The sequence below is a fragment of the Takifugu rubripes genome, chromosome 12, assembly GCF_901000725.2.
Source record: "Takifugu rubripes chromosome 12, fTakRub1.2, whole genome shotgun sequence".
NCBI lineage: Eukaryota > Metazoa > Chordata > Actinopteri > Tetraodontiformes > Tetraodontidae > Takifugu > Takifugu rubripes.
The window spans coordinates 2,433,539-2,459,411 of NC_042296.1; the positions used below are offsets into that span (position 1 = coordinate 2,433,539).

Consider the following 25,873-nt stretch of genomic DNA (forward strand, 5'->3'; position numbering starts at 1 on the left):
TCCCTTTATCTATCTTTATCTGATCTACCTTTATCAAAAAAAAGGATTTGCTTATTATTTGCTTTTTATAGTTTTAGTAATATACTATCCTTTTCAAAAGAAACATTTTTACTTTAAATATCATATACAATTTTCAACGTGACTGTATATTTTATTAATGAATATCTGTCAGGTCGGTTAACCAGGGGGCGGTATTATCATTAACCCCGCCCATACAGAGGGCATCGCTCCACACGTCACCGTATGGGCGGAGTTCACAGAAAATCCCCATCCTAGCTCTCAACTGCGGATCTGCTTAGAGGAGGGGAAGAAGACACACTGCAGAGGGAGTGCAGCCATGGGGAACTCGCAGGATAAACCTCCAGGTAGCGGAGGAGGACTGGCTGGCAGACCGGATCAGCGGGCTGCGGGCGGCAATGCGAGAAACGGAAAGCCCCAGTCGCGACGTCCTCCAGAGAAAGGGCTGGTCAACGGGAGGGAAAACAGCCAGACAGTTGACACTAGTTACCTAGATGCCCCCGCTGGAGCTCTCCCTCCTCACCTGGCACGACTCAAGAATGAAGGGAACCACCTCTTCAGACACGGCCAGTTTGCTGACGCCCTGGAGAAATACTCACGGGCCATTGAGGGCTTTCCTGAAGCAGGTGGGAGATTTGATTTCTTATCTGCATAATGTTTCCGAGGATAACTGTTGACACAATGCGGACTACAAAACCCGTGTTATCATATATTTCAAGAAAATCAGTATTTTTGGGAACCTACTGTGTCACAAATAAATAAATCACCTGTATTCTTGGAAAAGATAATGTCGATTTCATGATATTACTTTCATTGCTTGTGGATTAATTTGAACAACACTATTAAATCAACCATCAATCAGCTGGTTAGGGATACAATTACAGCTACACGTGCTGAGCTGATTGCATTTATCTCTTTTTCATGCTACAGAGTTCTTCAACACATGAATGTGGTCATGCACTATCTTTGCGTGTGTCACCCAGGATGAGTGCAGCTTATTCAGTTCACCTGCGTGATTATTTATCTAAACACCACAATAATCTGCGCCTCACTGAAGCCATGCTTGGAGCTACACTTTGTGTCTGCGTCCATTCCTCCATCCATCCTTTGGTCCCCTTCCTGTCTCCTCAGCATCCCTGAGCGACCATAAACTGAGCTCTCTCTGTTGTCCTGTTTTCTGCACTTCTCAAGTCACAACTACAGAAGTTATTAATACGAAGCATCTGAGTCGCACCAGCATATTGATTAATCCAACCCCCACACACAGGTGTCGATAGTCCAGAAGATCTGTGTATTCTCTACTCCAACAGAGCAGCCTGTTACCTGAAGGACGGCAACAGCACAGACTGCATTCAGGACTGTACCAAGTAAGTGACGCAGCATGGTGCATTTCTCTGATTTCTATGTGTGAATGTAAATTTAATCAGCAGAGATCATGCTTGCACCTCTTTTATAACACACAGCGGGCTCTTCCGTTACCCATAATGCAACTGAGATCACTAATGTGCTTCAGAGCTGCTTGCCTAAGGCCAAAAAAGGAACGTTGTCCTTGTTTTTCCAACCCTGAATGTCCATATTTCTTTCATTTTCTCCACCAAACCTCATGCAGTTTAGGAGAATCCATGCAGGTTCCTCTATATAATTGACACAAAACATTGTAGATTTTTAAAAAAAAGAAAGGAATACTGCATTTTTTTCCTTGTTAATGTGTTTTCCTCTGAAAGTGAAGCCTGCCTGTAGCATCAGGGGGATGTAAAGGATCATCCCCATGAACACACTCACATGTTTATGATGGACGCCGGGTGTAGACAGCTTGAACCTCCTGTTTGTGTCTCTCTGATCCTCTTAGGGCTTTAGAGCTTCAGCCGTACTCATTGAAGGCCCTGCTGCGCAGAGCTATGGCCTATGAGTCCTTGGAGCGTTACAGGAAGGCCTACGTGGATTATAAAACCGTCCTGCAGATCGACAACGGGGTGCAAGCAGCTCACGACAGCGTCCACAGGTCATACCTGAATATGCGGAAGGTGTTGAGATTATAGCTTCAAGGGTTGGGATTACGCATTACTCCTGCACCATCCTAGCAGGAGCTGCTGCTATTCCCAGATACTAATTATTAAATAAGTAATGGCTGAACTGTGTTGACTTAAAGTCCTGCATTAAAGTGGAGTTTGTCCTCTCTGTCGTGGTCTCCGCAACTACAGGATCACCAAGATGCTCATTGAGCAGGATGGGCCTGGGTGGAGAGACAAGCTTCCAGAGATTCCCATCGTTCCGCTGGCCGTCCAGCAGGAGCACCGACAGAAACCAGTCAGTGCCGAAGTGGCCGAGGCCCGAGCCGCGCGAGCCGCGCAGGAGGAAGGTCGGTGACGTGACACGTTTTCCCACAGCCCATAATCCCATAATTCCAACAGATTTAAAGTTAAAACAATAACTCTACCTGTATCTATATCAAAATCTTCACATTTTATACCTCTAAACAATGTATTTTGTGCGTGTATGTATGTATGTGTGTGTGTGTGTGTGTGTGTGTGTGATTAATATTGCAGAGGGGAAGGTTATCCAGTGTTTAGTGCTGATGTAATGGAACAAGCCTGTTCAGGTTTCCAGGTTGTTTCTGCTCAGCTAAAAAGACTCCAGCAATGTTTCATCTTCCAGTCCATTTAAATATAGTGTTTCTGTAACATTATTAACCAGTCTGGGATATTTTCAAATCCAACTGACTTAGGAGTCTAATTCCCATTAGAGTGTGAGTGTGCACGAGTCTACTCTGCTGATGGGTCTGCTGTTCGATACACAGAGAAAAAAACAAGTAAAGTGGTAAAGATGAAAGAAAAGGTGAACGTCAGCCCTCTTTATGATCTGGAGTAAAAATGCTCCCTCCGTTTCTGTGCATAGCCAGGAGAAAAGAGGCCCGCTTCACGTTGCTGAAGGGAGAAGGTAACGATCTGGTGAAGAGAGGCTGCTTCCAGGAAGCTCTGCAGAAATACAGCGACTGTCTCACCCTGAAACCTGAAGAGTGCGCTCTTTACACTAACAGGTATTATAGGGTACATGACAGGTATATACAGGTATAACAGGTATATACCCCAACTAGCATCAGTTGATGTCATTGCCACATGATCATGCTGCCCTTAACCGTCTGTGTTGCATCTGCCGACACACCCGCAGAGCCATTTGCTTCCTGAAGCTGAGTCGGTTTCAAGAGGCCAAGCAGGACTGTGATTCGGCTCTGCAGCTGGAACCGAGCAACAAGAAGGCCTTCTACAGACGGGCCCTGGCGCATAAGGGTTTACAGGTGCGTTCGGTCCTTTTTTGACAAGGCTTTTATTGACTTTGTTGTCACATGACACCTCTTTTTGTGGCAGGACTACCTGTCAGCCAGCAGCGACCTCCAGGAAGTCCTGCAGCTGGACCCCAACGTGCAGGAGGCCGAGCAGGAGCTGGAGGCGGTGACGTGTTTACTGAGACGGAGCCTGATGGAAAACGGCGACAACAAAACACCAAGGGGGAAATCTTCAAGACCTCACACATAAAAAAAATCATTATATGGTGTCATTGTGTTGATGACTGGGGACAAACAAACTTGTTAATGTCCTGCCGGTGTGATATTTGTGCAGCTCAGTGGGGAGGAATAATTGCACATGTCTGGATTAAACAGCTTTTCTAAAGCCAGGGACTGTCAGTGAGACTTGGAATAGAGAGGAGTGACTGTGACATTGACCTTGGATGACCTGCTGCTCTGAAGGTGCCTGAGTGTGTGACAGCACCACCAACATTTGCTTTTATATGCAGATTGGTGCAACAGGCAGCAGAGAGCGTTTTACGCGTGCCTTACTGAGATATTTACCAAACCTGAAGGACTAAACATGCCAAGATTTAATGTAAAATGCTTTGTTTGGTTCACCTTGACTAAGATTGAAGGAGTCATTTTAAGGACAGGAGAATGTTTTGTGTGAGGGGAGTTTAAGTATTTTGTTTATTTATTAATAATTGACTGGATTCTGGATGATAAACATCATGTTGCATTCATGTACGTCATTAGTCACTGCACTGCAACTAAAATTTAATGTCCATAAGGTCACACGTTCAAGGTTACATTTGACTGATGTGATCGCTTCAAAAGTCCTGACAAAACTTTGCCTTAAAATTTGATAAAATGAAGTGAATGAGCAGTGATTTAAGGCCCTGTTTTGGTTGCCTATTAATATTTTTATCGCCCCCCTCACCAAGGTAGGTAATAATGTTCCAAATTCATCATTTTATCATCTGGCAAACTGGGAAAGGATAAGATGTTTATGGCTACACTGGTTATATTTATGGAGTTTTGCTTTCTGCAAAGCACAATGTGCCATGCTGCTTGTAAAAAAAGGACTAAAAACAAATGAAAACACTCTGGTTGAAGTGTTGCTTAACGGAATGCAAACAGCATGTACCAAATGTGAATGTTTTGAATGTATCTGTAAATAATAAACATCAACATGAATGTTTTATCGAGCCATATTTTCCCTTAATTTCCGAATTAAATTGAAGTTCCTCGTGCAGCTGTAAGCAATAATAGCAGTCATTCAGTGAACATGTATCGCCTGTTGGAACCAGTCATTGTCTTGCCGAAAGGTGGCGCTGTCACCGTGTAGGTCGGATTATTAGCATGTATCTGTACAAACTACATGTGTTGAGTTTGGGTCAAAACAGCGTCATGTGTGGTGTGAAAAGAGTAACAAACGACGACAGCCGCGTTTACAGCAACGCCACAATTATTTCGTTTGGCCAAAACTTGTTTTTTAAACAAAGTATCAGTTTTGAAGGAGTTTAGGCCGTGTTCCAGTAGGTGGCGCTGTGACAATAAAGCGGCGGTAGTTGGACTACAACGGCTTCCTGTGAACCTTCCAAAATAATAATCAATAATAACTAAAACAAAATGGTTGTCATTTTGAAAGAACTTATGCGTCATTATTGTTAGAAAGATGTATTTATTAGGATTTTTGAGCTTTTGTGGTGTTTTCATTTACCCAATTTATCAAAACCGGAATTCCCAATGTCAGTGTAAAAATGACGACTCACTAAAACTTTCATTCACATATAAATTAAAACACACATAAGCGGTTTTGCTAAGGGTTTTATTAAGTGTATGAACTGACATGCACAAATAAAGAAAGAAAAGTTGACCAGTTGAAGAACTTTTTCCTCCCAAAACATTTATAAATTTAAAAAATAGAAAAGAGGTCTGATACTAGTCTATTGATTTAGGCAAAGGAAATTAACAGATAAACGCGTGTTTTTGTCCTGTAGCTGTGTAATGTATAAATAAATAAAAATTAATGAACAAATGATAATGAACTCATTTATTTAGAAAAATAGTCTCATTGGTTAAAGCAGCCCCCTCAAACAGCTTCATGTGAAAGATGAGTGGAGTTTTAAAGTGTTATTCTTTTTTAATCCTTGTGTTTTGCTGTAAAGTGCAGTTGCTTCAGTTAAACGAGAAGTATTAAGCATCGCATTTACAATTTTTAGTTAAAAAAAAAGACAATCTCATGTGTATCATTTAAATCACAATTACAATGCAATAGAAAGAGTTTCAAAGGCACTGTGGATCCATCAATTAGAAAATAACCTGTGTTTAGCCACATGAAAAAGGAGTTTGTAGTTAATACACTGAAAGCTCACACCAAAATTTGGCAATTAAAAACTTTCTTCCATCAGCATTTCACAAATAAATTATAAATCAATAAGATAAATGTGATCAAACAGACATTTTACTGTGAGTGCACCTTTAAGTATTAGAAATTCTGGTTGCAGCTACACTGTTCAAGTCACATATTAACTGTAAGATACATAGTTTAATATGGGGAAAAAATAGGATTTCTGGATTTATAATTTCACAAATTACTAAATATTTCATTTGCACAGATGAAACCACAAGTTGTCTCACCCAAATATACAAACTAAAGATGTGGACCCAGCAAACTTTTTCCCATGCTGGAAAATAAAAAGTATAAAAATGAGGAATCACAGTGGAGGGAGTAAAGCAAGAATATATCATTTTCTGTCATATATTATAATAGAAATAATACATGTACGCAACTATAAAGTCTGGTCCCTCTCAGGCTCATGCCATCCAGTTGTTATGGCGACCGCTGTGCTGAAAGAGGAAATAAGGAAGAAATCATTTATGCTTTGAAATAGCAGCAAACTCAGCATGCAAGGATGGTGAAAAGGGTTCTGGATGGGCCTCGTGCACAATCTCAGCTCCATGTACATTCACCTCTTACAGGATCAGTTCCCATAATCTGGCTCACACGGACCGACTTGCTCTGTCACCAAAGAACGCTTGACTTCACTTTCTGTAGCTGCCACCCCTTCTTTAAACCTCGACCTTGTCTGTAACTATTCTACTCTAATCGACATTCATTGACTACTCCTGCCCCTGCAGTGTGTGAACACATAGGATGGATACATTGAAAGCTGCAAGAGTAACTTCAGATAACAAGGCTGACTGAGCGAACAGTCGTAACACTGACTGCAGCCAAAAAAATAGTTCCTTCAGATGTCAGTCTGTATACAGTGTTTCCGTCTTGAGTTTTCAGGTGTGGCGGCCATGTTTTCGGTGGGTATTAGTACTTTATCATCCTTTTCTTCAACGTCTGTGACGCTGTCTCCACCTTCCTCGCTTAGGTCCAGATCCCTCCCCTCTTTTGGTGATGTAGGAGGTGACGAAAGAAGGTGTTGGATGAGGGCAGTAGCCTTAGGCGGACACTGTTCCAGGCGGTCGTGCTCCACCTCGGGCAAGGACGTGACGACGGCTTCGCCAAAGGCTGCGGCGGGGAGCTGAGCGTCCGGTGAAGAAGGGGAGGGGGCATGAGCTGCCCGTGAGGTTTCAGGGTCGGAGCTGCTGAGCTCCAATGACAGGCGGCTGCAGTGCGAGTTGGCGACCGACGGCAAGCTGCCGCTCAGAGAAGGCGAGTCGAATTCGGAGGAGTTTGTGCTGCGCTGCTCCAGGAGCTGGACCTCCGAACCGCCCTGCTTGTTGCTGAATTTGCCCCCTCCTCTGCTGCTGCTCCTCCAAAGCTTCCCTTTGCAGCTCGTGTCTCCTGAAGCTCCTGAGGATTCCTTCGAGCAGCATTCTTCGCCGTCATGCGGCTCGCAGCAGCATTCGCCGCCGCTGGCGCCGTTGAGGCCGGCGACTGCGCTGCTACAGCTGGCTTCATCAGGGCTGCTGCTCGCGCTGCTGCGCCTCACGTTCTCCGGCTTAGGTTCCACATCTGCCTGCACTTCCAGACTATTGTCCCTGTAAAGTACAGTAACCCAAAATGAATCATCAAGCGGGGCTGATCAAAAAACCAGGACTGGGTTTTGGATTAGTCTCCTCAGTAAAGACCTTTCCAGGGGCATGTAAGCGTTGAGGATGGATCCTGCCATTGCCTTTGTGCTCGCGTTGTCGCTGGTCGTCCCCAGGCTGACAGTGGCCGACTCTCCGCTAAGGCTGCAGCGCTCCTTTTGCACGTCAGCCTGGACTTCCATCCTGGCAACACAAATCGAATCAAGTAAGATCAAAACCCTTCAGGACGTGCGCTACGTCTGAGGATGCCGCGGCTTTATTACCTGTTGTAACAGCTACCGGAGAGGCTGCCGGTGATGCTGGTTCCGGCGAGGGCTGTGGTGCTGGCGTCGTCGCTCATGTTGTCCCGCTGCGTGGAGCTTATTCCGCAGCGCTCCATGTGACTCCCGCTGACGCTCAGGCCTGTGAGGCCTCCCACGCTGGCGCCGTCGCTGATGCTGGGGTTGTTGAGCCGGGTCTCTGCCACCGAGGTTGTGTCTAAGGAAGAAAACGAGGCTCCATTGCAGGTTCCCGAGTGGGATTTACCCACAAATCAATGCAACGTCCCAATGACGCTCACCTGTAGCTGCTGCCCCGCTCCCTATGTTGTCATTTTCGTCATCAAATTCAATGCGCACACCTTTGCCGTTGCCAGCAGACACCCCGCAGCCGCCACTCCGGCACAGCGAGATGGGAACAACCCCGTAGACGTAAGCCAGCATGATGGGGACGCCGATGCCTGCGCCACATCATACAAACAAGAGTGATGGTGCAGCAGCGCTCCAGCATGCGAGGTGGGAGATAACGCTTTTAAAGATTACACAGAAATATATTGGAATGGAATGTTGCCTACCGACAGTTACGGCTGCAACCACGGGTGACACGATCACAGAGAGAGTCACGCCTCCCACTATTACCAGGTTCCTCTTGTGTTTAGAGCTGTCCTTGCCCTCGTAGCGATTAAAGATCTGAGGAGATCATCATTTGTGTAAACAAAAAAAATGAATGCAGAATAAAGTAAACGTTGTGCCGCTGGCGGCGCTCACACCTTCCTGCCCACGTAAACCGGGATACCGATGATCATGGCGGGCACAGCGATGCCTGCTATGAGGGCGATGCCCACAGGTGCCCCCACCAGGGTGCCAAGTTGCCAGAGGATCTTTTTCTTTCTGCTCCAGGGCTTCTTCCCCCAAAACGTGCAGCCGGAAGGACTGAGGGGGGAGAAAAGCACTGGTTGTTGTGGAACGTGGGTGGGTGGGGGGGGGGTCTGTGTAGGAACGCAGAGATGCCTCACCTTAAATAATGCAGGTCGGAGATCTCCTTCATGCAGAGCCAGCAAAACTCACAGCCACACACGGCGCAGGTCATGTGGTTACAACTGCCATCGTTCATTTTGATGATGTAAGCAGCGCAGCGGGGGCAGGGCTTGATGTCGTCGCCTGAAGAGGTTTATGGAGACGTCAGCCTTGTGCAAAGCCTGCTGGCACCGGCGTGAAATGGTGCACACTACCTGGGGCTCCGCTCTCCTGGCTGTAACTGAGCGAGGAGGACCTGAACCCCCTCAGCCGTGAAGTCTGAGCCCTCTGCTGGCGCGCCGTGTCACACGTCTGGTTGGGGTGCCACAGTTGTTTGCAGTGGTAGCAGAACTCCGTCCCGCAGCCGTCACGCCCGCAGGTTATCTTTGGACAGCTGGCACAGCCGAAGGCGATGACCGCGTAGCTAAAAGAGAGGGCGGGGGGTCGACAGTGGGGAAATTCAGGTACAAATTCATCTCTGGGAAGCAGAATCTAGTGGATTTTCAATGATTTTTCTTCTGTAAAACTAGATCAGTCAGCAAACTGAGGGCTTATTATTAGGAAGAAGAAGAGAGGAGGGTCTAGCAGTTCACAGATATGACCTGCAGTACTGTGTTTGTTGTGACAACTGGTCTCTGTACTCGTCAAACAGGAAAAAAGGTTTCTCTTTCATCCACCTAAGAGGCAAATGCCTCAGAGCTTTAGTCAAATCCAAATAGGCTTAATTGACCTGCACCAAACAGGACAAACCGTTGCCTTCATGGTTACACTGAGCTCTGATGGTTTACATTCTCACGCTCTAATATTGAATTTGCGAGTCATAAATAATCCCACCTTGCTGCTCGTCTGAGTCCAACTCATGTAAAGAATATTCCTGCTGCCAGCTATTTATAAGTACAGCATCTAGCTGAACTTAAAGTCTTGAAGTTGTTCCTTATTGTGTTATTTCGGGGCATTTATTTTCAGAATCAGAAGCACCTTTAGAAAACTGAGAATCGTATTCACCAAAGAGAATCTGTAGAAAGAGCCGGACGATGAGCGTTTCCTCTCTGTAATCGAGGCCAGATTAATGCTACCCTGGTTTGTCTTACCCACAGTCGGGAGCGGGGCACCAGCGACAGTCAGGTTCAGTAATCAGCCACCTCCGCAGCATGAACTCCTCGTACTTGTCCATGAGGGCTTTGTCCGCCAGGATCAGCTGAATGTCATGGGGGTTGAAGCGCTCGGAGCACTCCGGGCAGCAGATGTTGACTCGGGACTCGGAGATTTCGATGCGCAGGTACTGTCGCAGGCAGTCGGCGCAGGAGCGATGGTGGCAGGTCATGATGTCGGGGAAGTGTTCGCGCGCGTGGCGCAGCAGGCACAGGGGGCACTCCAGCAGCTCCAACGACGACCCCAACACCGAGGAGGTCGACGCCAAACCCGGCGCGGACTGGGCGGGTGTTTTGTCGTGGTACGGCTCTGGCTGGACGCTTTCGATGCTGACGACTCTGTCCACGACCGCGCCGGCCTGCAGAGGCCGCAACCTGCACTGATCCAGGCGGCAGCGGCGTCCGAAGAGAGAATGGAGGGACAGGCGGCGCTTCTTTGGGGTCTTTCGGACCGAAGGGAGGCTGACGGAGGAGGAGGCAGCCGACTGGATGTCCCGCTCAGAGCCAGAGCTGCCATGATGCTGCTGGACGCTCATCGTGCCAGATGAGGCGCCACAGGTGCGACGTCCAAACATCACCGCGGGACCAAACGAAAGATTTGAAAAACCGTCCGGCCTGGATCGGCGTTGGCTAGGACATGGTGGTTTAAGATTTCAGGAAGGTGGTTGGAGCCTGGTTCAAATCGCAGCGAAGGTGGAGAACGTCAATCTGAGGGAGACAGGAAGCAAAACAGAATCACCAGAAACTCCAGCTGTATGAATATTTAATGCTCTGCAGCAATCAGAAACCTTCTGGAGCAGGTTACTCCTCAGGAGGAGCACCAACGTAGCCACAGTTGTGTGATTTCTTTCAAGAGCATCATCTTAAATGTCATTGTCACATTTTGGAAGATTTTGTTGTGTGTGCGGGGGGGGGTTTATGTAAAAATGCTGCAGGCATCCCCAGGAGGGTTTGTTAGTCATGTGAAACTCTGCATCTCTGCATCATAATGGGTTTCGAGTCTGCAGAAATTGATCTCTGATAAACACACAGCCAATCTGATTAAATGGCAACGTTGGCAGGTGCTTTTATTTTTGATCAAGGGGAAACAAACCAAAATACATAACTCAAATCTGTCATTTTAAAATGTTACCTTATGGGCACAATTTTAAGAAACATTTTACAGTTTTAGTTCTTCACCGGCCAGGTTTTAAAAACTATTTTTAGCTCCACTTCCTGGGTTTTGTGTCAGCACCAGGCTGACAAAAACCAGTAGCCTGCTGGTACTGAACCGGAGGGGGAATAAAGTAAACTCAAGTTTCCATCCTTTGCATCTTTGTTTGGGTATAAAACCCAACATTCATCCATCATTCTCTTCCTTTGGGGAGTCAAACACATGTTCATAAATGTCTGTGTTTATTAATGTTATAAACACAACGTAGTCCTCATCCCAGGCTGAAAAAGCTCACAGAAACCTGCCTTCAATGGACCTTTTGATGCGATTCCACTGCTGATAATGTCCTGAGTGGTTCATTCAAAGCGATAAGTGACAGTGCTGACGTGCGCCTTCAGGAATAATCGTGCGCCTGGTTTAATCAGTTAAAAAAAGCTCACAGCGCACGCAGAGAGACTGACTCAGAGATTTCGTCACATACGCTTATTCTGGTGACATTCCAGTCAGAGGGCAGACTTCCTGTTCCTGGCAATGGTTTCAGTTTTCGGTTTGAGATGGTGGAAAAAACATGTAAACCATCAACTCTCTATCAAGCATCACATCACAACTCTCTATCAAGCATCACATCTTGCCATGTTTAGTAAAATGCCATTGTATAAAAGCGGCTGGAAGTCCTTCAAATGGACCTCGATGAGCCGTCCTGCAGTTTTCAGTCGATTTAAGGAGTTATTACGAAATAAGCAGACATTTGCTATCAATTCAGCACATGTCCATTAACTGAGGAACCGGTGCCTGACAGCTGTTTGGACATTGACATCGTGATCAAATCATTAAAAGACAAGAAAAACAGAGCACATTATCAGAAAGCTCCTGAGGCTTCATTAGATTAATTGCAGTGTACACGCTGCAAAGAGTAAATAAAGAAGCACTTTGCCCAGGAAACGACCTGTTATCTGGTTAAACACTGTCCTTTTGCAGCAGGACAGGAGAAAAACGCTGCACGCAAGCGTTTTAGGCATCTGCACACATCTACGTCAAGCAACAACACATTAATGAAGCAGAAATACCAAGTGGGCAATAATTATTGACTAACTATATTCCCAGGAGGATGATCATTATAAGCGACTGAACCATTGCGTGATCTTAAAATGCAGAAGCAGCCTTGACTTCAATTAGCGTAACTGTGCTGCAAATACAGAAGCGGCACAAGAATGGTTTTAATGCCAAGCAAAGGGAAAATGGAACACGATCTAGTCTTGTAATCCGGCTGATCAATTTAAAAGCAAAACACCATCTGGCTAACAGGGAGCTAGCTTATACCTAAGTTTAATCACATAGGCGAGCTGAAAGAAACTGGCTATTTGTAGCTATTTTTTTTAAAACTAAAAGACATTAAATGAAACTTTAATCGAGGCTATATGTTGGGTTAGAGGCTAAAGGGGAGAACATACAAGGCAATAAAGCTAAACATTGCTAGCCTCTCTTCTGCCTCGAAGAGCAGGAAGTTCTGATCTGTTATTAACGAAACGTTAGCTTAGCCACTTTACGCTATAACCATTTCACACACTATAACAATTCACTCTGAGTTGTAATTACCTTTCTCCTTTTACTACAGAACAAGAGTGTGGATCGTCCTGTTCATGTCTCAGTGAGAAGTAGCTTCAAAAAACGTTGCCAAAAACTTCGCAGAAGACTTTCTCCTCCCGATGAGTTCAGCTACAAACACATAGGCGATTATCTCTTCCTATTTCCGGTCTGAGATTACACCTTCACAATAAAACATCACGCAACAAACAAAAAACAAAACTTGATCTGTCTGTTCTGCCTTTATTGATATTCCTAAACAATCAATCAATCAATCTTTATTTATATAGCATCTGATACAATCAATCAAAAGCATACCAAATTCATACCAAATTATTCTATTTCAGTAAAACGTAGTAAAGTAAAATGATTAACCATTAAAGAACAATGTTAGGCCTATAAAATTACTACTAATACATTAATAATAAATGCTATAAACACATGTTAATGAAGACTAAATTCTCTCTTTTTAACAGCATCTCCATATTTTGTTTATGCAGTAACAATCAAATGTTTCATTAGATGGTCACTGGAATTATGTGATAATTCAATTGTTTTCGTTTTCGTTTCGTTTTCTGCCGCTTATCCGGATCCAGGTCGCGGGGGCAGCAGCTTCAGGAGGGGTGCCCAGAAAGCCCTCTCCCTGGCCACTTCCATCAGCTCTTCCGGGGGAACCCCCAGCCGCTCCCAAGCCAGGCGAGAGAGGTAATCCCTCCACCTAGTCCTCGGCCGGCCACGAGGCCGCCTCCCAGTGGGACATGTCCGGAACACCTCTAAAGGGAGGCGTCCGGAAGGCATCCTAGCCAGATGCCCGAGCCTCCCCAGCTGACTCCTCTCGATGTGGAGAAGCAGCGGCTCTACTCCGAGCCCCTCCCGGATATCCAAGCTTCTCACCCTATCTCTAAGGCTGAGCCCGGCCACCCTGCGGAGGAAACTCATTTCAGCCGCTTGTATCTGCAATCTCGTTTTTTCGGTCATCACCCAGCGTTGATGGCCATAGGTGAGGACTGGGACGTGGATCGACCAGTAAATCGAGAGCTTTGCCTTCCGGCTCAGCTCCTTCTTCACCACGACGGATCGGTTAAGTGCCCGCATCACTGCTGATGCTGCTCCGATCCACCTGTCGATCTCCCCCGTTCCACCCTACCCTCACTCGTGAACAAGATCCCGAGATACTTGAACTCCTCCACCTGGGGCAGGACCTCCTCCCCAACCCGGAGAAGGCACTCTACCTTTTTCCAAGTGAGGACCATGGACTCTGACTTGGAGGTGCTGATCCGCATCCTGCCGCCCCTGTCGCGACTGTCGCGGCCGCAACCCGCTTAGCCAACCTGTACCAGTCAGCTGCTTCCGGAGACCCACAGACCAGCCATGACCTGTAGGCCTCTTTCTTCAGCTTGACGGCTCCCCTCACCTCTGGTGTCCACCATCGGGTACGGGGATTACCGCCACGACCAGCACCAACGGCCTTGCAGCCACAGCTCGCAACAGCCGCCTCGACAATGGCGGAGCGGAACATGGCCCATTCAGACTCAATGTCCCCTACCGCCCTCGGAACACGATCAAAGCGCTGTCGGAGGTGGGAGTTGAGTTCCTCCACCAAGCGTTCCCAACAGACCCTCACTAAGCGTTTGGGCCTGCCAGGTCCCCCCCCCACCTGATCCAACTCACCACCAGGTTGTGATCAGTTGACAGCTCTGCTCTTCTCTTCACCTGAGTGTCCAAAACATATGGCCGCAGATCAGCTGACACGACTATAAAGTCAATCATTGACCTACGGCCGAACATGGTGTTAGTTATGGCCAAACTGCGACTAGCACATAAGTCCAATAACTGAACACCACTCTGGTTCTGATCGGGCGGACCGTTCCTCCCAATCACGCCTTTCCAGGTCACGCTGTCGTTGCCCACGTGAGCGTTGAAGTCTCCCAGCAGCACGATGGAGTCCCCAGTTGGGACATTGTCCAGCGTCCGTCCTAGATCCTCCAAAAAGGGCGGGTTCTCTGAACTATTGTTTGGTGCATATGCACAAACAACCGTCAGAACCCGTTCCCCAACCCGAAGGCGTAGGGAAGCAACCCTTTCGCTCGAATGCAAGAACCCCAACGTCGAACTCGAGAGTCTCGGGGCAAGCAAAAAGCCCACCCCCGCTCTCCGTCTCTCACCCTGAGCAACTCCAGCGTAGAAGAGTGTCCAACCCCCCTCAAGGACTTAGGTTCCTGAGCCGACACTATGTGTGGAGGTGAGGCCGACCATATCTAGTCGGTAACGCTCAACCTCCCCCACAAGCTCCAGCTCTTTCCCCGCCAGAGAGGTGACGTTCCATGTTCCAAAAGCCAATTTCCATAACCGAGGATCGGACCGCCAAGGCCCCCGCCTTGGTCCGCTGCCCAATCCACACTGCACTGGACCCTTCATGCTCCTCCTGCGGGTGGTGGGTCCACTGGAGACGGGAGTGTCCACATAGCTGGTTCGGGCTGGGCCCGGCCGGGACCAATGGACGTAGGCCCGGCCACCAGGCGCTCGCCATCGAGCCCCAGCCCCAGGCCTGGCTCCAGGGTGGGGCCCCAGTAACCCTCCGGGCCGGGTACGCGGCTTCCCTTTTAGATGTTCCACGATGGGTCTTGAACCATTCTTTGTCTGACCCTTCACCAAGGACCAATCTGCCTTGGGAGACCCTACCAGGGGCAAACTGCCCCGGACAGCATAGCTCCCAGGCTCATTAGGGTATGCAAACTCCTCCACCACGATAAGGTGATGGTTCACGGGGGAGTAATTCAATTGTATATGGTTCAAATATGCACGACACCTTTTAGAAAATGACATTCTCAAGTATTGAGAGTATTTTTTTTAATCTTTCCTGGAGTCATATCTCTTCGACTGTGAAGCTCAAGAAACTTACAAAGTAAAATTTGGAGGAAGAAAAAAAATTAAAACGTTTTTAATATATATATATATATATATATATATATATATATATATATTTTTTTTTTTTTTAAATCGTTACTGATTTTCTGCATGCTCTTATTTGTTAAGCATATTTATGTGGTGTGAATTTATTTCCCGAAGAACAACTGCTTTATAAAAACTTCTCCTCCCTGAATACGCGTCACATTGTGAATACTGCCCCTTGTGGTCACAACAATTTTGTTTAAAGTTCTCTATTTTATTTCTTATAAAAACACGTAGATATAATTATTTAGTGGGTTATTGCTATCAATTTACCCTTATTTTTCAAGTGTCTGCTGTTTTAAGACCTCGTCAAAACCACAAATGGTTGGGATTATTAAACACGGATTAAGACGGGAAAAATTTTGAGCAGAAATTACTCAATTCTCTACGCAGATATGATTGTAAATATTGATGACTTTTAATCGAACTGTCGCGGTTTTTCCCTGTTTCAAACCTCTTGGTCGATGGACGGTGAAGGACAGCGGGCGGCGCATGCGCACAACACATCCTAGCAGGCGTTGGAGGTGGTTGACGGAGAAACGAACGGAACCGTAGGGAAGTAACCGTTTTTTGACCCAAACAGCATATCTGGGACGAAAGGAGGAATGAGGTAGACGGTCGGACAGCTACGTACCGGTGTTTTAACAGACTGACATTGCCACGGTGAAAATGGACCGGGAGTTTCAAGACATAGATTCAGAGGGCCGGTGGCAAAAACTGTATCTTGTAAGTGTGTTAGCATAGCTAGCATAGCTAGATAAACTGCCTCAACCGCGCATTTTAACTGCTCACATCTACTCAAGGTCACCAGCTCTGCTGTGTAAATATTATTGACCACCGCTAGCTCACTTTAGCTTTGTGTTTTCTGTGTTAGCCTCGGAACTTCAGTATTTTAGCGTTAAAGATATCCTAATGACGTTGAATATCGTTACCTAAACGCACCACAGGGTGTTGTGACCACATATCGGTGTAATTATTAGACACTTGAGGAAGAAATGTGCAAGCAATGCTTGTCGCGGTTTGTCTAAATCCTTGTTGTTGTGTTGTTATTCAGGACATCAGGAATCAGTCCCACGAGTGCTCTTACAAAGTGGCAAAATATCCCGAGAACCGCAACAGGAACAGATACAGAGATGTCAGTCCGTGTAGGTGACCATGTGTTTCTCCCCTCCGACACCAGTTTGCCTCTGCAGATGCTGATTCTTTTCTCTCTGGCTCTCACAGTCGATCACAGTCGAGTAAAGCTGAAGAACACCGAGAACGACTACATCAACGCCAGTCTGATCGTCATGGAAGAAGCTCAGAGAAGCTACATATTGACTCAGGCAAGTGTTGTTTCAAAATAGCCGTCAGACCTTTGCTGGGGACGCCTTTAAACTGCTCCACGTCCCCAAGATTTTGTCTCTTTTTAGAGCTGAACAAACCTGAGGTTGGAGCTGTAGGAGACTTTTCAGAAGCTTGGTGAATTCTCAAACGTGTCCTGGGATTTTACAAGTTTATTCTTTGACTTTTTAGCTCCACAGCAGGTGGCAACATTTTTGCCTCCATGGCCACCTAAAAGACTGGGTTTACTTTTGGGAATTAGACTGTGATTTTATTGTGAATCATAATCTCTGTTGCTCGGCGTGCATGTGCGTTGTCTGCAGGGTCCTCTCAGGAGCACGTGTGGCCACTTCTGGCTCATGATTTGGGAGCAGAAGACCAAGGCTGTCATCATGCTGAACAGGGTGATCGAGAAAGGCTCGGTAAGCACGTGCTCCGCAATAACACAACAGCACAAGATAAAGAAATGCTGCCAACTGCTGAGCGTCTGATATCTGCTCGTGGAAATCTTCAGCCTCCTAAATTTGTGTTATGAGTGTTGTTTACATACGTATGAGGAACCAGGAGGCAGCCCTCACCTTTAACCTCTTTTAAATCCAATAATCCCGCAATCTGCTGATTACACGCGCGCGCACGCACACACGCACTGGGACTCGTACACAAACAGGAATTACGGTGGCTCATTTTCCCAGGAGAACAGGTCGAGCAGACGCCGTTGTCAGGAGATCTCACTTCCTGGAAGGATCCCTCTAGTTACGAGCAGCTAGTTGACTGATAATATTATCTGCCTGGATTCTTGTAAACCGGCTCTTCTGCAGGGAGGGGGCTGAATCACAGGCAATAACAGGCCCCCGTCCCACTATGGAGGCTGATATTTGAACAGAAATAACACACAGAGTAAACTGGCCCCCTGATAAGCCGTCCTGGACTCACACACGTGCTCATTTCAACTTTGTTTTTGTCTCTTTTCTTCTCCTCTGACAGGAGAAGTGTGCTCAGTACTGGCCCAGAGCGGAGGAGCAAGAGATGACCTTCAGGGACACGCGATTTACGGTCACGCTCTTATCAGAAGACATCAAGTCTTATTATACCACCCGAGTGCTGCAGCTGGAGAATATTAGTGTGAGTGAAGGCGAGCTGGGACGCTTCGGGCCAGTTTTAGCCTTTTTACGGTCCCGTTTTTCTTTTTTTTTTTCCTGTTTTTCCTGTCGAGGTAGATTCTCAGACGCGTGCGGCACAAAGTGACAGAGAGAATGATTGAAATGTTGGCTTAGCTCGCTGCTGGAGCGCCGCCAAACGACCTCGCCGGGACCGATGCGGCTCTGACGGGAACTGAAATGTTTTGTCTGACAATGAGGCCTCTGTGTCTTCTGCCCTCAGACGGGAGAGAAGCGAGAGATCTACCACTTTCATTACACCGCCTGGCCCGACTTCGGGGTCCCCGAGTCCCCGGCGTCTTTCCTGAACTTCCTCTTTAAAGTGCGGGAGTCGGGGGGGCTGGGGGAGGACCACGGCCCCGCTGTGGTGCACTGCAGCGCGGGAATCGGACGCTCGGGGACGTTTTCTTTAGTGGACACGTGCGTGGTCCTGGTAGGTCTTTGATTTTAGCACCGGCGTGGACAAGTCCCCAGATTTGTCCCTTTAAGTTAACATCACTCCGCTCTTCCCCGTCCAGCTGGACAAGAGGAAAGACTCGTCATCGGTGGACATCAGAAGCATTCTGCTGGACATGAGGAAGTACCGCATGGGACTGATCCAGACCCCCGACCAGCTGCGCTTCTCCTACATGGCCGTCCTGGAAGGAGCCAAACATATCAGGGGAGATGAGTCCTTAGAGGTAGGAGCGGCGCTCCAGCTGGTCATGTGACCAAGAGCTAACGTGTGACTCCTTCCACAGATTTAAGGTTTATTTTAATCAACGTGATCGTTTCATAGTGGTTGAGCAGAAGAGACGGAAGGCTTATCAAATTAACTTAAAATGCCTGAAAGGGCTGTATTTATTTGTCTCCTTCATTTGGTCCTCGCGGTTTTCCGTAGATGCTACTGGCCACAGTAATAATCAGATTTCTGGCGTCCCAGATGTCACTGTTTGATAATCTGAGGACAACAGCCATAATTCTGGAGACGCACACTGGAAAACACATTTGGGACACAAAATGAGCCATTTCGGAGCTGTTCTTTTTCTTTTAGAATCGGCGGCAAGAGTCGTCAAAGGAAAAACAGGAAGTAATGTCGGAGCCCCCCGGGGCGACCCAGTCCGGCACCCGTTACCCCTCAGAGCCATGCAACGGCAGCCAGCGGGACGATCAGGAAGGAGATTGCAGGCAGGACGTGAGAGCAGCCGCACAGCCTCCGTGCACAGAACCAGAGCTGGACGGCAGCACAGCACAGTGAGTGGGCAGCGGTGCCACGGGGCGGTGCCACGGGCGCCGCCGGAGCGTGAGCGGAGTCTCAGCATTCCTTTCCTCATCTTTTGCAGCAAACGATGCAGAGAGGACGGCGTGTCCAAGTCGGGCCCGGCCAAAACAGCCCAAAGCAAACACAGGACCAGCGACACGGAGAGGAAGAGGAAAAGGTAGCGTCTTCTACCGTTACGCCTTTGCCCAAACGCGGCGTCCACGAACGGTCGCCATTCTTAACCGGAGCCTCGGTTTTCAGGTTTATTTACACTTTAGATGTGGACTAGATTAGATTTCATAAAAACCCACCAGTTCCACGTGTGAGGTCTTTTACCCCCCACGCAAATTCTGGCTCTGATGTGATCCAGCACCAGTAACCTGAGACCAGAAGCCTGGTCCTCCCCCTCAGTGTTGGTCTGTAGAGACCAGTTCAGACGTCCCTGATAACGTGCCGCTCCGTACACCCGTGGGATCCCTGTCGGATCCCCCGAGAGGCTACATTTGGTTAAAACCTGCTCTCACTGTTTCTCTCGGACAGTTTGGGCTGCATGTGCTGCCCGTGACAACCGTCGTGGCGTACGGACGGTGGACGGTGTCGCTTGACACCCTCCGCGACAGCAGCTGCACAGCCGCAGAATTTACCCACCCGATAAAAATGAGCACCCACGTGTTTTCCTGGAGGTGTGTGCGTGCGTGTGCGCGCGTGCTCGGTTTTCTTGGGGTTTTATTCATGTTTCTCATTATTTGCTTGCTCTTGAGGTTTCCGGGTTGCACTGTAGCACGTGTGTGTGTGTGTGTGTGTGCGCGCACGGGTACTTTTGTGGTTTGTACTTGCTGAAAATTTTAAATGTCAGGCTGAGCTGAAAAAAGCAAGTGGCTGATTCATGTGCACAGCAGATATAAATTTGGGGCTGTTGCAGGTTGTGTCGCCCTCATTTGTAGCTTTATCCAACAACTATTGTGATGTTCCTTTGTTGCCGTTTCGTTCCCTGGGTTCTTATTTTCTCCATCAATCATTTAGAAGGTCAGAAACAGGTCAGGTTTGTTACTACAAAAAATACTTTATTTAAGAGGTTCCTTTTTCAGTATTTATGTAATTCAATGTGCTTTAAATGCCAAAAAAGGAGACAAATAAGAGAAATTTCAACATGATGATGGTGGATGAGCCACAGAGATTAGTCCTCAACGTTAGCTAAAAATAAGAACATGTGAACAGTTTGTTGTGCTGCTTTGGATAATGATCTAATGCTGGTTTGACCTGAGTGACCTCCAGATTTTGCCTTTGTGTACTGGAAACTAACTTTTTTTCTGCTCTACTCACAGTTTGAACTCGCTGTGAACCAGTTTAACTGTCTGAGACTCTTTTTTGCAACAGGCTGAAGGTCGGTGACTGCTAGCCAACGGCGGGGAGCTCCAGCCGTCCTCCCTTCCTGACGCCCGTCCTCCGCTTCCTCGTCCTCATCTTCTCCAAACTGTTTACAGCATCGACTTTCCTCAAAAGAGAGAAACACACACCAGCGTTTTGTCCACGGGTTGCACATCAACCTCGACCCGCGCTGCTCCTGGACTCGCACACTTTTCATACTTGTTTGTTTTCATGCGAGGATAAATGTAAGACAAACAGGAGCTGCGCATCCACAATTTGTAATGCCGCTCCTGTGTATTTTTAGAAAACATTTTTTTCCGAGTTACATTTAAAAAAAAAAAAAAAAAAAAGCTCTATTTTTTATAAAACATACTTGAATTTTTTCCCAGTGAGAGGAAGTAGGCCACATCCGAAGCACTGCACGCTCGCGACTGTAGTGTCTCCGTTTGTTTTAAAGACGTGTGCAAAGAAAACAACTTTTCTTGTTTTATAACTTTAAAAGAAATGTTGACAGTGCAACAGATTTGAATAGAACAGGATTTAGAGAATCTCTTTGCCACAAATTCCATCTTTTTCTGTTGATGTTACCTAAAAATAAAACTGCTACATTGTAGTTTACAGAAGCCGTCTCTTTACTTGATCACAAACCCAGTATTTCAAAATAAAAGCTGAAGCTGTTGGCGAGCAACTAACAATTAGAAGTGGTCTATACAAACATTCTTAAATGTAATCAACAATGACATTTTTAAAAAAGCCAATATTATATATTAACAGCTCAAAATGGGAACAAGAGTGTATGTTTTTAAGTCTGTCAGACAGGAATCAAGTTTCAGGGGCAGGGCTGCCTGGAATAGAGTGGCACGCGGCCAACCACTTTCAGTCAGGGGACGCCTCAGGATTTTCAATTTAAATATGTTCAGGCATTATTATTTTTAAAAAGAACATTCAAATTTTACAGTCACAACAGTCTGCTTTGGTCGGCTCCTGTTTTTACACCTGAAGACTGAGCAATAAAACATTACAATTCATCACGTGATTTATATGCACATAGGAGTTTATACAGCTTGGGCTTTTATTACCAGTTATCAGAAGAGTGCTGGAGGGATTCCACTGCCAAACAGGAGACTCCAGGAAGTCGGGATCTTCCATTTGTTGCAGCTTGTGCTCTAAAATGGGATCAGAACATCATTGGATCTGAAACTTGCCATTTTAAATTGAAATTGATAAACAAAAGTATATTTTGCCATTTGCAGTTAGTCCTTTTCTACTCAGATTTAAAATGTATAAGTTACAGAAACAGCCATTATAGAGATCATATCTTTAGATAAACAATAATGGCGGTATATGTATAGTTAGTGTTTCTCTTTTTGTGCCAAAAAACTGAAAATGAAACATTTTAGACTACCTTTACTCATGTTAAGTTTTATCGGGGACTTTCAGGCAGCAGCGCTAATGAAATCTGTATCAAAGAGAAACTAAATGTAAATGGCGCCCTCTTCTGGACTAAATCATATTTGTACGGTACAAGAAAAATTTCTCGTACAGGTGGCAAAAAAGGGGGAAAATACTTGTGATTTCGACTAAACTGGCCCCACTGTGTCTGATTTGTTCTGGTGCTCTTTTGCAGCACAGGCAGTGAACTCCTGTCTGCTACTCACAGGGTTGTCCAGCAGGTGGAGCCAGTCATTGAGTTGGTTCACAAGCGTTAAAGCGTCGGGGATGTTGTCGCCCTCTGAACAGAAGAGGAGCAGCACAGCCAGCGGGAGGTCCTCTGCACAACTGTAGAAAAGACCAAAACACGAACGTTCGCCCACTATTTAAGGGAGAATTTTAAAAATAAGCACTTGTCGCCGACACTGCGCACGTACCCGTCCGTGTAGAGTCCCTTGGTTATGCCCCCGCCAGGGATGTAGAGGCGTGACTCTGCACTGGTGTCTGTCAGCCCCGGGAAAGCAGCTACTTTCTCCAACTCCCTCCAGCCGAGCTCCTTCAGTGCATCTCCGCTCACTTTCATCAGGGACGGAGTGATCAGATACCTCACGGGAGCGCTAGCGAAGACAAAGACGGGTCAGGAGTAATGAAAAGAAAATAGAAAGTCAAAAACATAAAGAGGTGTGTGGGCAGTACCTTTGGAGCTGTTGGTCATCTCTCTGATAGGCGTGGCTGCTGGACAAAACTATTGTCCTGGAGAATCCACTCGCTTTAATCCAAGACACCAGCAGCTGTCTGAACTTTTTAGATTTGGCCTGAAAATGGACAAAAAAAGATTAAGTGGCCAAAATCATAACGATAGTACAATCAGACAAAGGTGCAGACAAAAAGTTCGACATATCTTTGCTATTACCTGAATAATCGGCGCTCTGATTTGAAGAACTGCTAATTTTTGTTCTGCTGCTGTATAAACTGTTGGTGGGAGAGCATGGAACATTGTTGAATTGATGCATGGATTTTACAAAATAGGCTAGCAAGCCTTTATTCCAATATTCTAAAATAAGTAGCACATAAAAGGGTTTGGTCTTCTTATTGGACACCTTCTGCAGGGGTGTGCAGCTCCTCGGCATCTTCTTTGCAGGTGGTGTACGGGTTGTTCCCAGCCATGGGAATGAGACAGTCTGTATGGATGAAGCCCACTCTGCTCATTTTGAGAGTGGACACGATCAGGTCCACGGCCAGCTGGGCCACATTGCCAACAGCCACGGCAGGCTGAGGACAGAAGCAACACATTTTTCAGAGCGATGATTCCATTCACATTTTCAACATGCTTATGGTATTTAGAAGCAAACAACAGTGGGTGAGTAAATACAGGTGTGGTGTTAAAGGGCAAACCCTCGAGTCTGGAAAATCTAAATGGAAACACTTAAGTGGCTACTATGAGGCATGACATGACAGGAAGCCAACTGTTCTGAGAGTGAAACTAAAACCTTCAAATTTGTCGCTCACCATGACGAGGGTAAAATCTTGGAAGCACGGCGATGCATTTTGTGAAGACAAAAACATTGTGTCTCAAAGTTGTCGGAGGAACACAGCTAAAGGTAATGTTGATGAGTAAGATGTTCACGTGAAGTGAAAGTTCTATTTTCTTGGCCAGTGCGGGGGGCCTTCCTCACTCAGCGTCGCATTAACGAGTCAGTACTTGTACATCCATTCAGAGCCTGAATTAAAATGACCGAGGCCGATCACAACCGGGGCACACGACAAGCAAAAATTTACATATTTAGTCTTTGGTGTGGAAATATTTACACAATATGTATATATATATTTTTAGTTAGATTCCAGTGTTTTAGAAAACACGTTAATTGATACCTGGCGACTGCAATTCCGTATAGGCTTAGTAGCCAGTCGCGTCGCCGATTCAGAAATTCGAAAGCCAATCATCTGCGCGATTCCATCTTTCAGCAGCGACTCGGAGATCTTTCAAAAACAAATTAAACAGCGAAGTCAATCTTTCGACAGCAAAATAAACTGCGGTCTCATTCGTTGCAATTCATAACTAAGACAAATAGTCTTAGTAATAATAATAGAGTAGTATATTATTAGGAAAAGTCTATTAACGCGAGGTACGGTAGCCGAAATAGCTCAGTTGGGAGAGCGTTAGACTGAAGATCTAAAGGTCCCTGGTTCGATCCCGGGTTTCGGCATTGAGGTGGACTCATGTTTTTGGTGGTGGGAGCTCAATAGGTACAGCAGCGAAAGAGGCTTAATGTATGTGAATGTGCTGTCAGTGTCAGCAGTCAACCTCACATTGGAAATGAATTTTTCTATATTTGCAGTTTTTTTTAAAAATTGTAGTCACCTTGTGAGTGTGAAAGCCGCAATTGCACCCCTGTGGCTCTCTCACCAGGGTCCTTTGACCCCTCAGCTGCAGAGGGCACTTTTCTATCTGTAACAACAATTAAGAATTAAGCTCTTTATGTTTAAATTAACAATCTGAATATTTAATTTATAATTATGCCTGATGTGCAATAGGAGATAGGTGCACTTAAAAAATGCTGTTAAAAACACCAAGAGCCATCAAAATTAGACCGGTTGACCCGAGTGACCCAGAGAGGGAGTGTGTGGACGGAGCAGAGCAGACAGATATGAAGTGAAAAGGCCCTGAAGATTTTTAAAAACAAACCCAATTTTAAAATCAATACAATACAAGCGGACGCTAAAATTTAACTTCCACAAAGAAAGTTGGACTGTACTGAAAGGTTGAAATCATTGGCCAAACCCGTACGCCCTCATTGGTTGCTAGAGGCTTCAAAGATCGACCAAGTCAAACTCAGGTCAACATAAAAGCCCGAGCAACAATCTGGACAGATGAGGTCACGTCAGCGGAGTCACTGGGCTCTGACTTCATTGGGAATAGGTTGGCCAGTCAGTACAGCCAGAGAATTGTTAATCATGCTTTCTACCATCCTGTGACAGGTATTCATGGTGTTGGTACCGATATGGGTGGTGATGACCACATTAGGAAGGCTGAGGAGAGGATGGTCCCTGCAACAAGAGACAGATCAGGAGCCAAAATCAAAAACTGCATCAGTGGTTTTTCCTGTGTTGGATCTGGGAAGATGAATATAGTGTCAGAAGTTACGTGTTGCTCTGACACCGATCAACAATCATTACTGAGATCACTAATAACCATGGAATTGTGCGGTCCGACCTTGGTAACGGTTCAGGATAAGTCACATCTAAAGCGGCGCCACGGATGGTTCCTGACCGGAGGGCGTCGACTAAAGCGTCCTGATCTACCACCTGACCTGATGCATGATGGGAAAAAAAAAACAGTGACTTCAAATGTTGACTAAACGGTTTCTTGGAGGCAGTGGGACACAGCTTTCACCTCTGCTGATGTTGACCAGTGTGGCTGTGGATCTCATGAGGGACAGCTCCCTGTGCCCGATCAGACCTGTAGTTTCTGGGGTCAGGTTCACTGCCAGAACCACAAAATCAGAGTCTTTCAGCAGCTCATCCAGACTCTGGCAGTATCTGGCTCCGACTGCCTGCTCCTCTTTAACATTCCTAAAACAGGAAAGAGAACGCTCAACCTACAGTCCCTATATCACCCTCAATCCCACCCTAGAGGGTCCCAACATGCCGAAATAGCTCAGTCGGGAGAGCGTTAGACTGAAGATCTAAAGGTCCCTGGTTTGATCCCGGGTTTCGGCATTGAGGTGGACTCATGTTTTTGGTGGTGGGAGCTCAAAAGGTACAGCAGCTAAAGAGGCTTCATGTATGTGAATGTGAATGTGAATGTGCTGTCAGTGTCAGCAGTCAACCTCACATTGGAAATGAATTTTTCTATATTTGCAGTTTTTTTTAAAAATTGTAGTCA

At 46.4% G+C, this 25,873-nt stretch overlaps 5 protein-coding genes and 2 non-coding genes across 10 annotated transcripts; 4 read left to right on the plus strand and 3 right to left on the minus strand.

Moving 5' to 3' along the window:
* The first annotated feature begins 247 nt into the window (after positions 1 to 247).
* spag1a (sperm associated antigen 1a) lies at positions 248 to 4,506 on the plus strand. Its single transcript, XM_003977210.3, has 7 exons — positions 248 to 644; positions 1,286 to 1,385; positions 1,868 to 2,020; positions 2,220 to 2,377; positions 2,914 to 3,055; positions 3,187 to 3,313; positions 3,384 to 4,506. Exons 1-7 carry the CDS (start codon positions 338 to 340, stop codon positions 3,549 to 3,551), a joined length of 1,155 nt encoding a protein of 384 aa, XP_003977259.1. The 5' UTR covers positions 248 to 337; the 3' UTR covers positions 3,552 to 4,506.
* Positions 4,507 to 5,119: 613 nt separating this feature from the next.
* On the minus strand, positions 5,120 to 12,683 carry LOC101065390 (E3 ubiquitin-protein ligase RNF19A-like). The gene is made up of 10 exons (XM_003977211.3): positions 12,529 to 12,683; positions 9,720 to 10,487; positions 8,844 to 9,052; positions 8,628 to 8,772; positions 8,382 to 8,544; positions 8,187 to 8,301; positions 7,914 to 8,072; positions 7,618 to 7,831; positions 7,394 to 7,537; positions 5,120 to 7,303 (listed from the first exon to the last, which is right to left on the minus strand). Exons 2-10 carry the CDS (start codon positions 10,352 to 10,354, stop codon positions 6,559 to 6,561), a joined length of 2,529 nt encoding a protein of 842 aa, XP_003977260.2. The 5' UTR covers positions 10,355 to 10,487; positions 12,529 to 12,683; the 3' UTR covers positions 5,120 to 6,558.
* A 3,267-nt stretch (positions 12,684 to 15,950) lies between these two features.
* Positions 15,951 to 21,143, plus strand: ptpn2b (protein tyrosine phosphatase non-receptor type 2b). Of its 2 annotated transcripts, none has more exons than XM_003977212.3 (10): positions 15,951 to 16,194; positions 16,523 to 16,613; positions 16,693 to 16,793; positions 17,115 to 17,213; positions 17,776 to 17,913; positions 18,172 to 18,381; positions 18,467 to 18,628; positions 18,982 to 19,181; positions 19,271 to 19,366; positions 20,566 to 21,143. In XM_003977212.3, exons 1-10 carry the CDS (start codon positions 16,138 to 16,140, stop codon positions 20,585 to 20,587), a joined length of 1,176 nt encoding a protein of 391 aa, XP_003977261.3. In that variant the 5' UTR covers positions 15,951 to 16,137; the 3' UTR covers positions 20,588 to 21,143. The 2 variants fall into 2 exon arrangements, with proteins under 2 accessions (XP_003977261.3, XP_011616646.2); XM_011618344.2 differs by having other exon boundaries at positions 15,951 to 16,078.
* psmg2 (proteasome (prosome, macropain) assembly chaperone 2) lies at positions 20,076 to 23,692 on the minus strand. 3 transcript variants are annotated; one of them, XM_011618343.2, is made up of 8 exons: positions 23,497 to 23,692; positions 23,088 to 23,259; positions 22,901 to 22,959; positions 22,684 to 22,802; positions 22,425 to 22,604; positions 22,215 to 22,335; positions 21,636 to 21,722; positions 20,076 to 20,678 (listed from the first exon to the last, which is right to left on the minus strand). In XM_011618343.2, the coding sequence occupies exons 1-7, from the start codon at positions 23,551 to 23,553 to the stop codon at positions 21,642 to 21,644; spliced, it is 789 nt and encodes a 262-aa protein (XP_011616645.1). In that variant the 5' UTR covers positions 23,554 to 23,692; the 3' UTR covers positions 20,076 to 20,678; positions 21,636 to 21,641. The 3 variants fall into 3 exon arrangements, with proteins under 3 accessions (XP_011616645.1, XP_029700560.1, XP_003977258.1); XM_029844700.1 differs by having other exon boundaries at positions 20,076 to 20,683; XM_003977209.3 differs by having other exon boundaries at positions 20,231 to 21,559.
* Positions 23,693 to 24,121: 429 nt separating this feature from the next.
* On the plus strand, positions 24,122 to 24,194 carry trnaf-gaa (transfer RNA phenylalanine (anticodon GAA)). Its single transcript has one exon. It is a non-coding gene; the product is annotated as a tRNA-Phe (tRNA).
* Positions 24,195 to 24,484: 290 nt separating this feature from the next.
* LOC101065855 (glyoxylate/hydroxypyruvate reductase B-like) lies at positions 24,485 to 25,722 on the minus strand. Its single transcript, XM_003977213.3, has 4 exons — positions 25,637 to 25,722; positions 25,382 to 25,560; positions 25,202 to 25,298; positions 24,485 to 25,035 (listed from the first exon to the last, which is right to left on the minus strand). Exons 1-4 carry the CDS (start codon positions 25,720 to 25,722, stop codon positions 24,879 to 24,881), a joined length of 519 nt encoding a protein of 172 aa, XP_003977262.3. The 3' UTR covers positions 24,485 to 24,878.
* trnaf-gaa (transfer RNA phenylalanine (anticodon GAA)) lies at positions 25,635 to 25,707 on the plus strand. Its single transcript has one exon. It is a non-coding gene; the product is annotated as a tRNA-Phe (tRNA).
* Positions 25,723 to 25,873: the final 151 nt, after the last annotated feature.

Bases quoted from the DNA above. Each gene is read 5' to 3' on its own strand.
- spag1a (XM_003977210.3), top strand. From the start codon at position 338: ATGGGGAACTCGCAGGATAAACCTCCAGGTAGCGGAGGAGGACTGGCT. The intron at 645-1,285 runs GTGGGAGATTTG...CCCCACACACAG, and splicing joins TGAGGGCTTTCCTGAAGCAG to GTGTCGATAGTCCAGAAGAT. The intron at 2,378-2,913 runs GTCGGTGACGTG...TTCTGTGCATAG, and splicing joins GCGAGCCGCGCAGGAGGAAG to CCAGGAGAAAAGAGGCCCGC.
- ptpn2b (XM_003977212.3), top strand. From the start codon at position 16,138: ATGGACCGGGAGTTTCAAGACATAGATTCAGAGGGCCGGTGGCAAAAA. The intron at 19,182-19,270 runs GTGAGTGGGCAG...CATCTTTTGCAG, and splicing joins CTGGACGGCAGCACAGCACA to CAAACGATGCAGAGAGGACG. The intron at 19,367-20,565 runs GTAGCGTCTTCT...TTTTTGCAACAG, and splicing joins ACGGAGAGGAAGAGGAAAAG to GCTGAAGGTCGGTGACTGCT.
- psmg2 (XM_011618343.2), bottom strand. From the start codon at position 23,553: ATGTTTTTGTCTTCACAAAATGCATCGCCGTGCTTCCAAGATTTTACC. The intron at 22,803-22,900 runs GTAATAGCAAAG...GTCCATTTTCAG, and splicing joins TCAGAGCGCCGATTATTCAG to GCCAAATCTAAAAAGTTCAG. The intron at 22,605-22,683 runs GTACTGCCCACA...TGTCTTCGCTAG, and splicing joins GATGACCAACAGCTCCAAAG to CGCTCCCGTGAGGTATCTGA.
- LOC101065855 (XM_003977213.3), bottom strand. From the start codon at position 25,722: ATGAGTCCACCTCAATGCCGAAACCCGGGATCAAACCAGGGACCTTTA. The intron at 25,561-25,636 runs GCATGTTGGGAC...TTCCTGTTTTAG, and splicing joins CTCCCGACTGAGCTATTTCG to GAATGTTAAAGAGGAGCAGG. The intron at 25,299-25,381 runs GTGAAAGCTGTG...ATCATGCATCAG, and splicing joins ACTGGTCAACATCAGCAGAG to GTCAGGTGGTAGATCAGGAC.
- LOC101065390 (XM_003977211.3), bottom strand. From the start codon at position 10,354: ATGTTTGGACGTCGCACCTGTGGCGCCTCATCTGGCACGATGAGCGTC. The intron at 7,538-7,617 runs GTAATAAAGCCG...TTGTGTTGCCAG, and splicing joins TCCGGTAGCTGTTACAACAG to GATGGAAGTCCAGGCTGACG. The intron at 7,304-7,393 runs GTCTTTACTGAG...TGTACTTTACAG, and splicing joins GCTTACATGCCCCTGGAAAG to GGACAATAGTCTGGAAGTGC.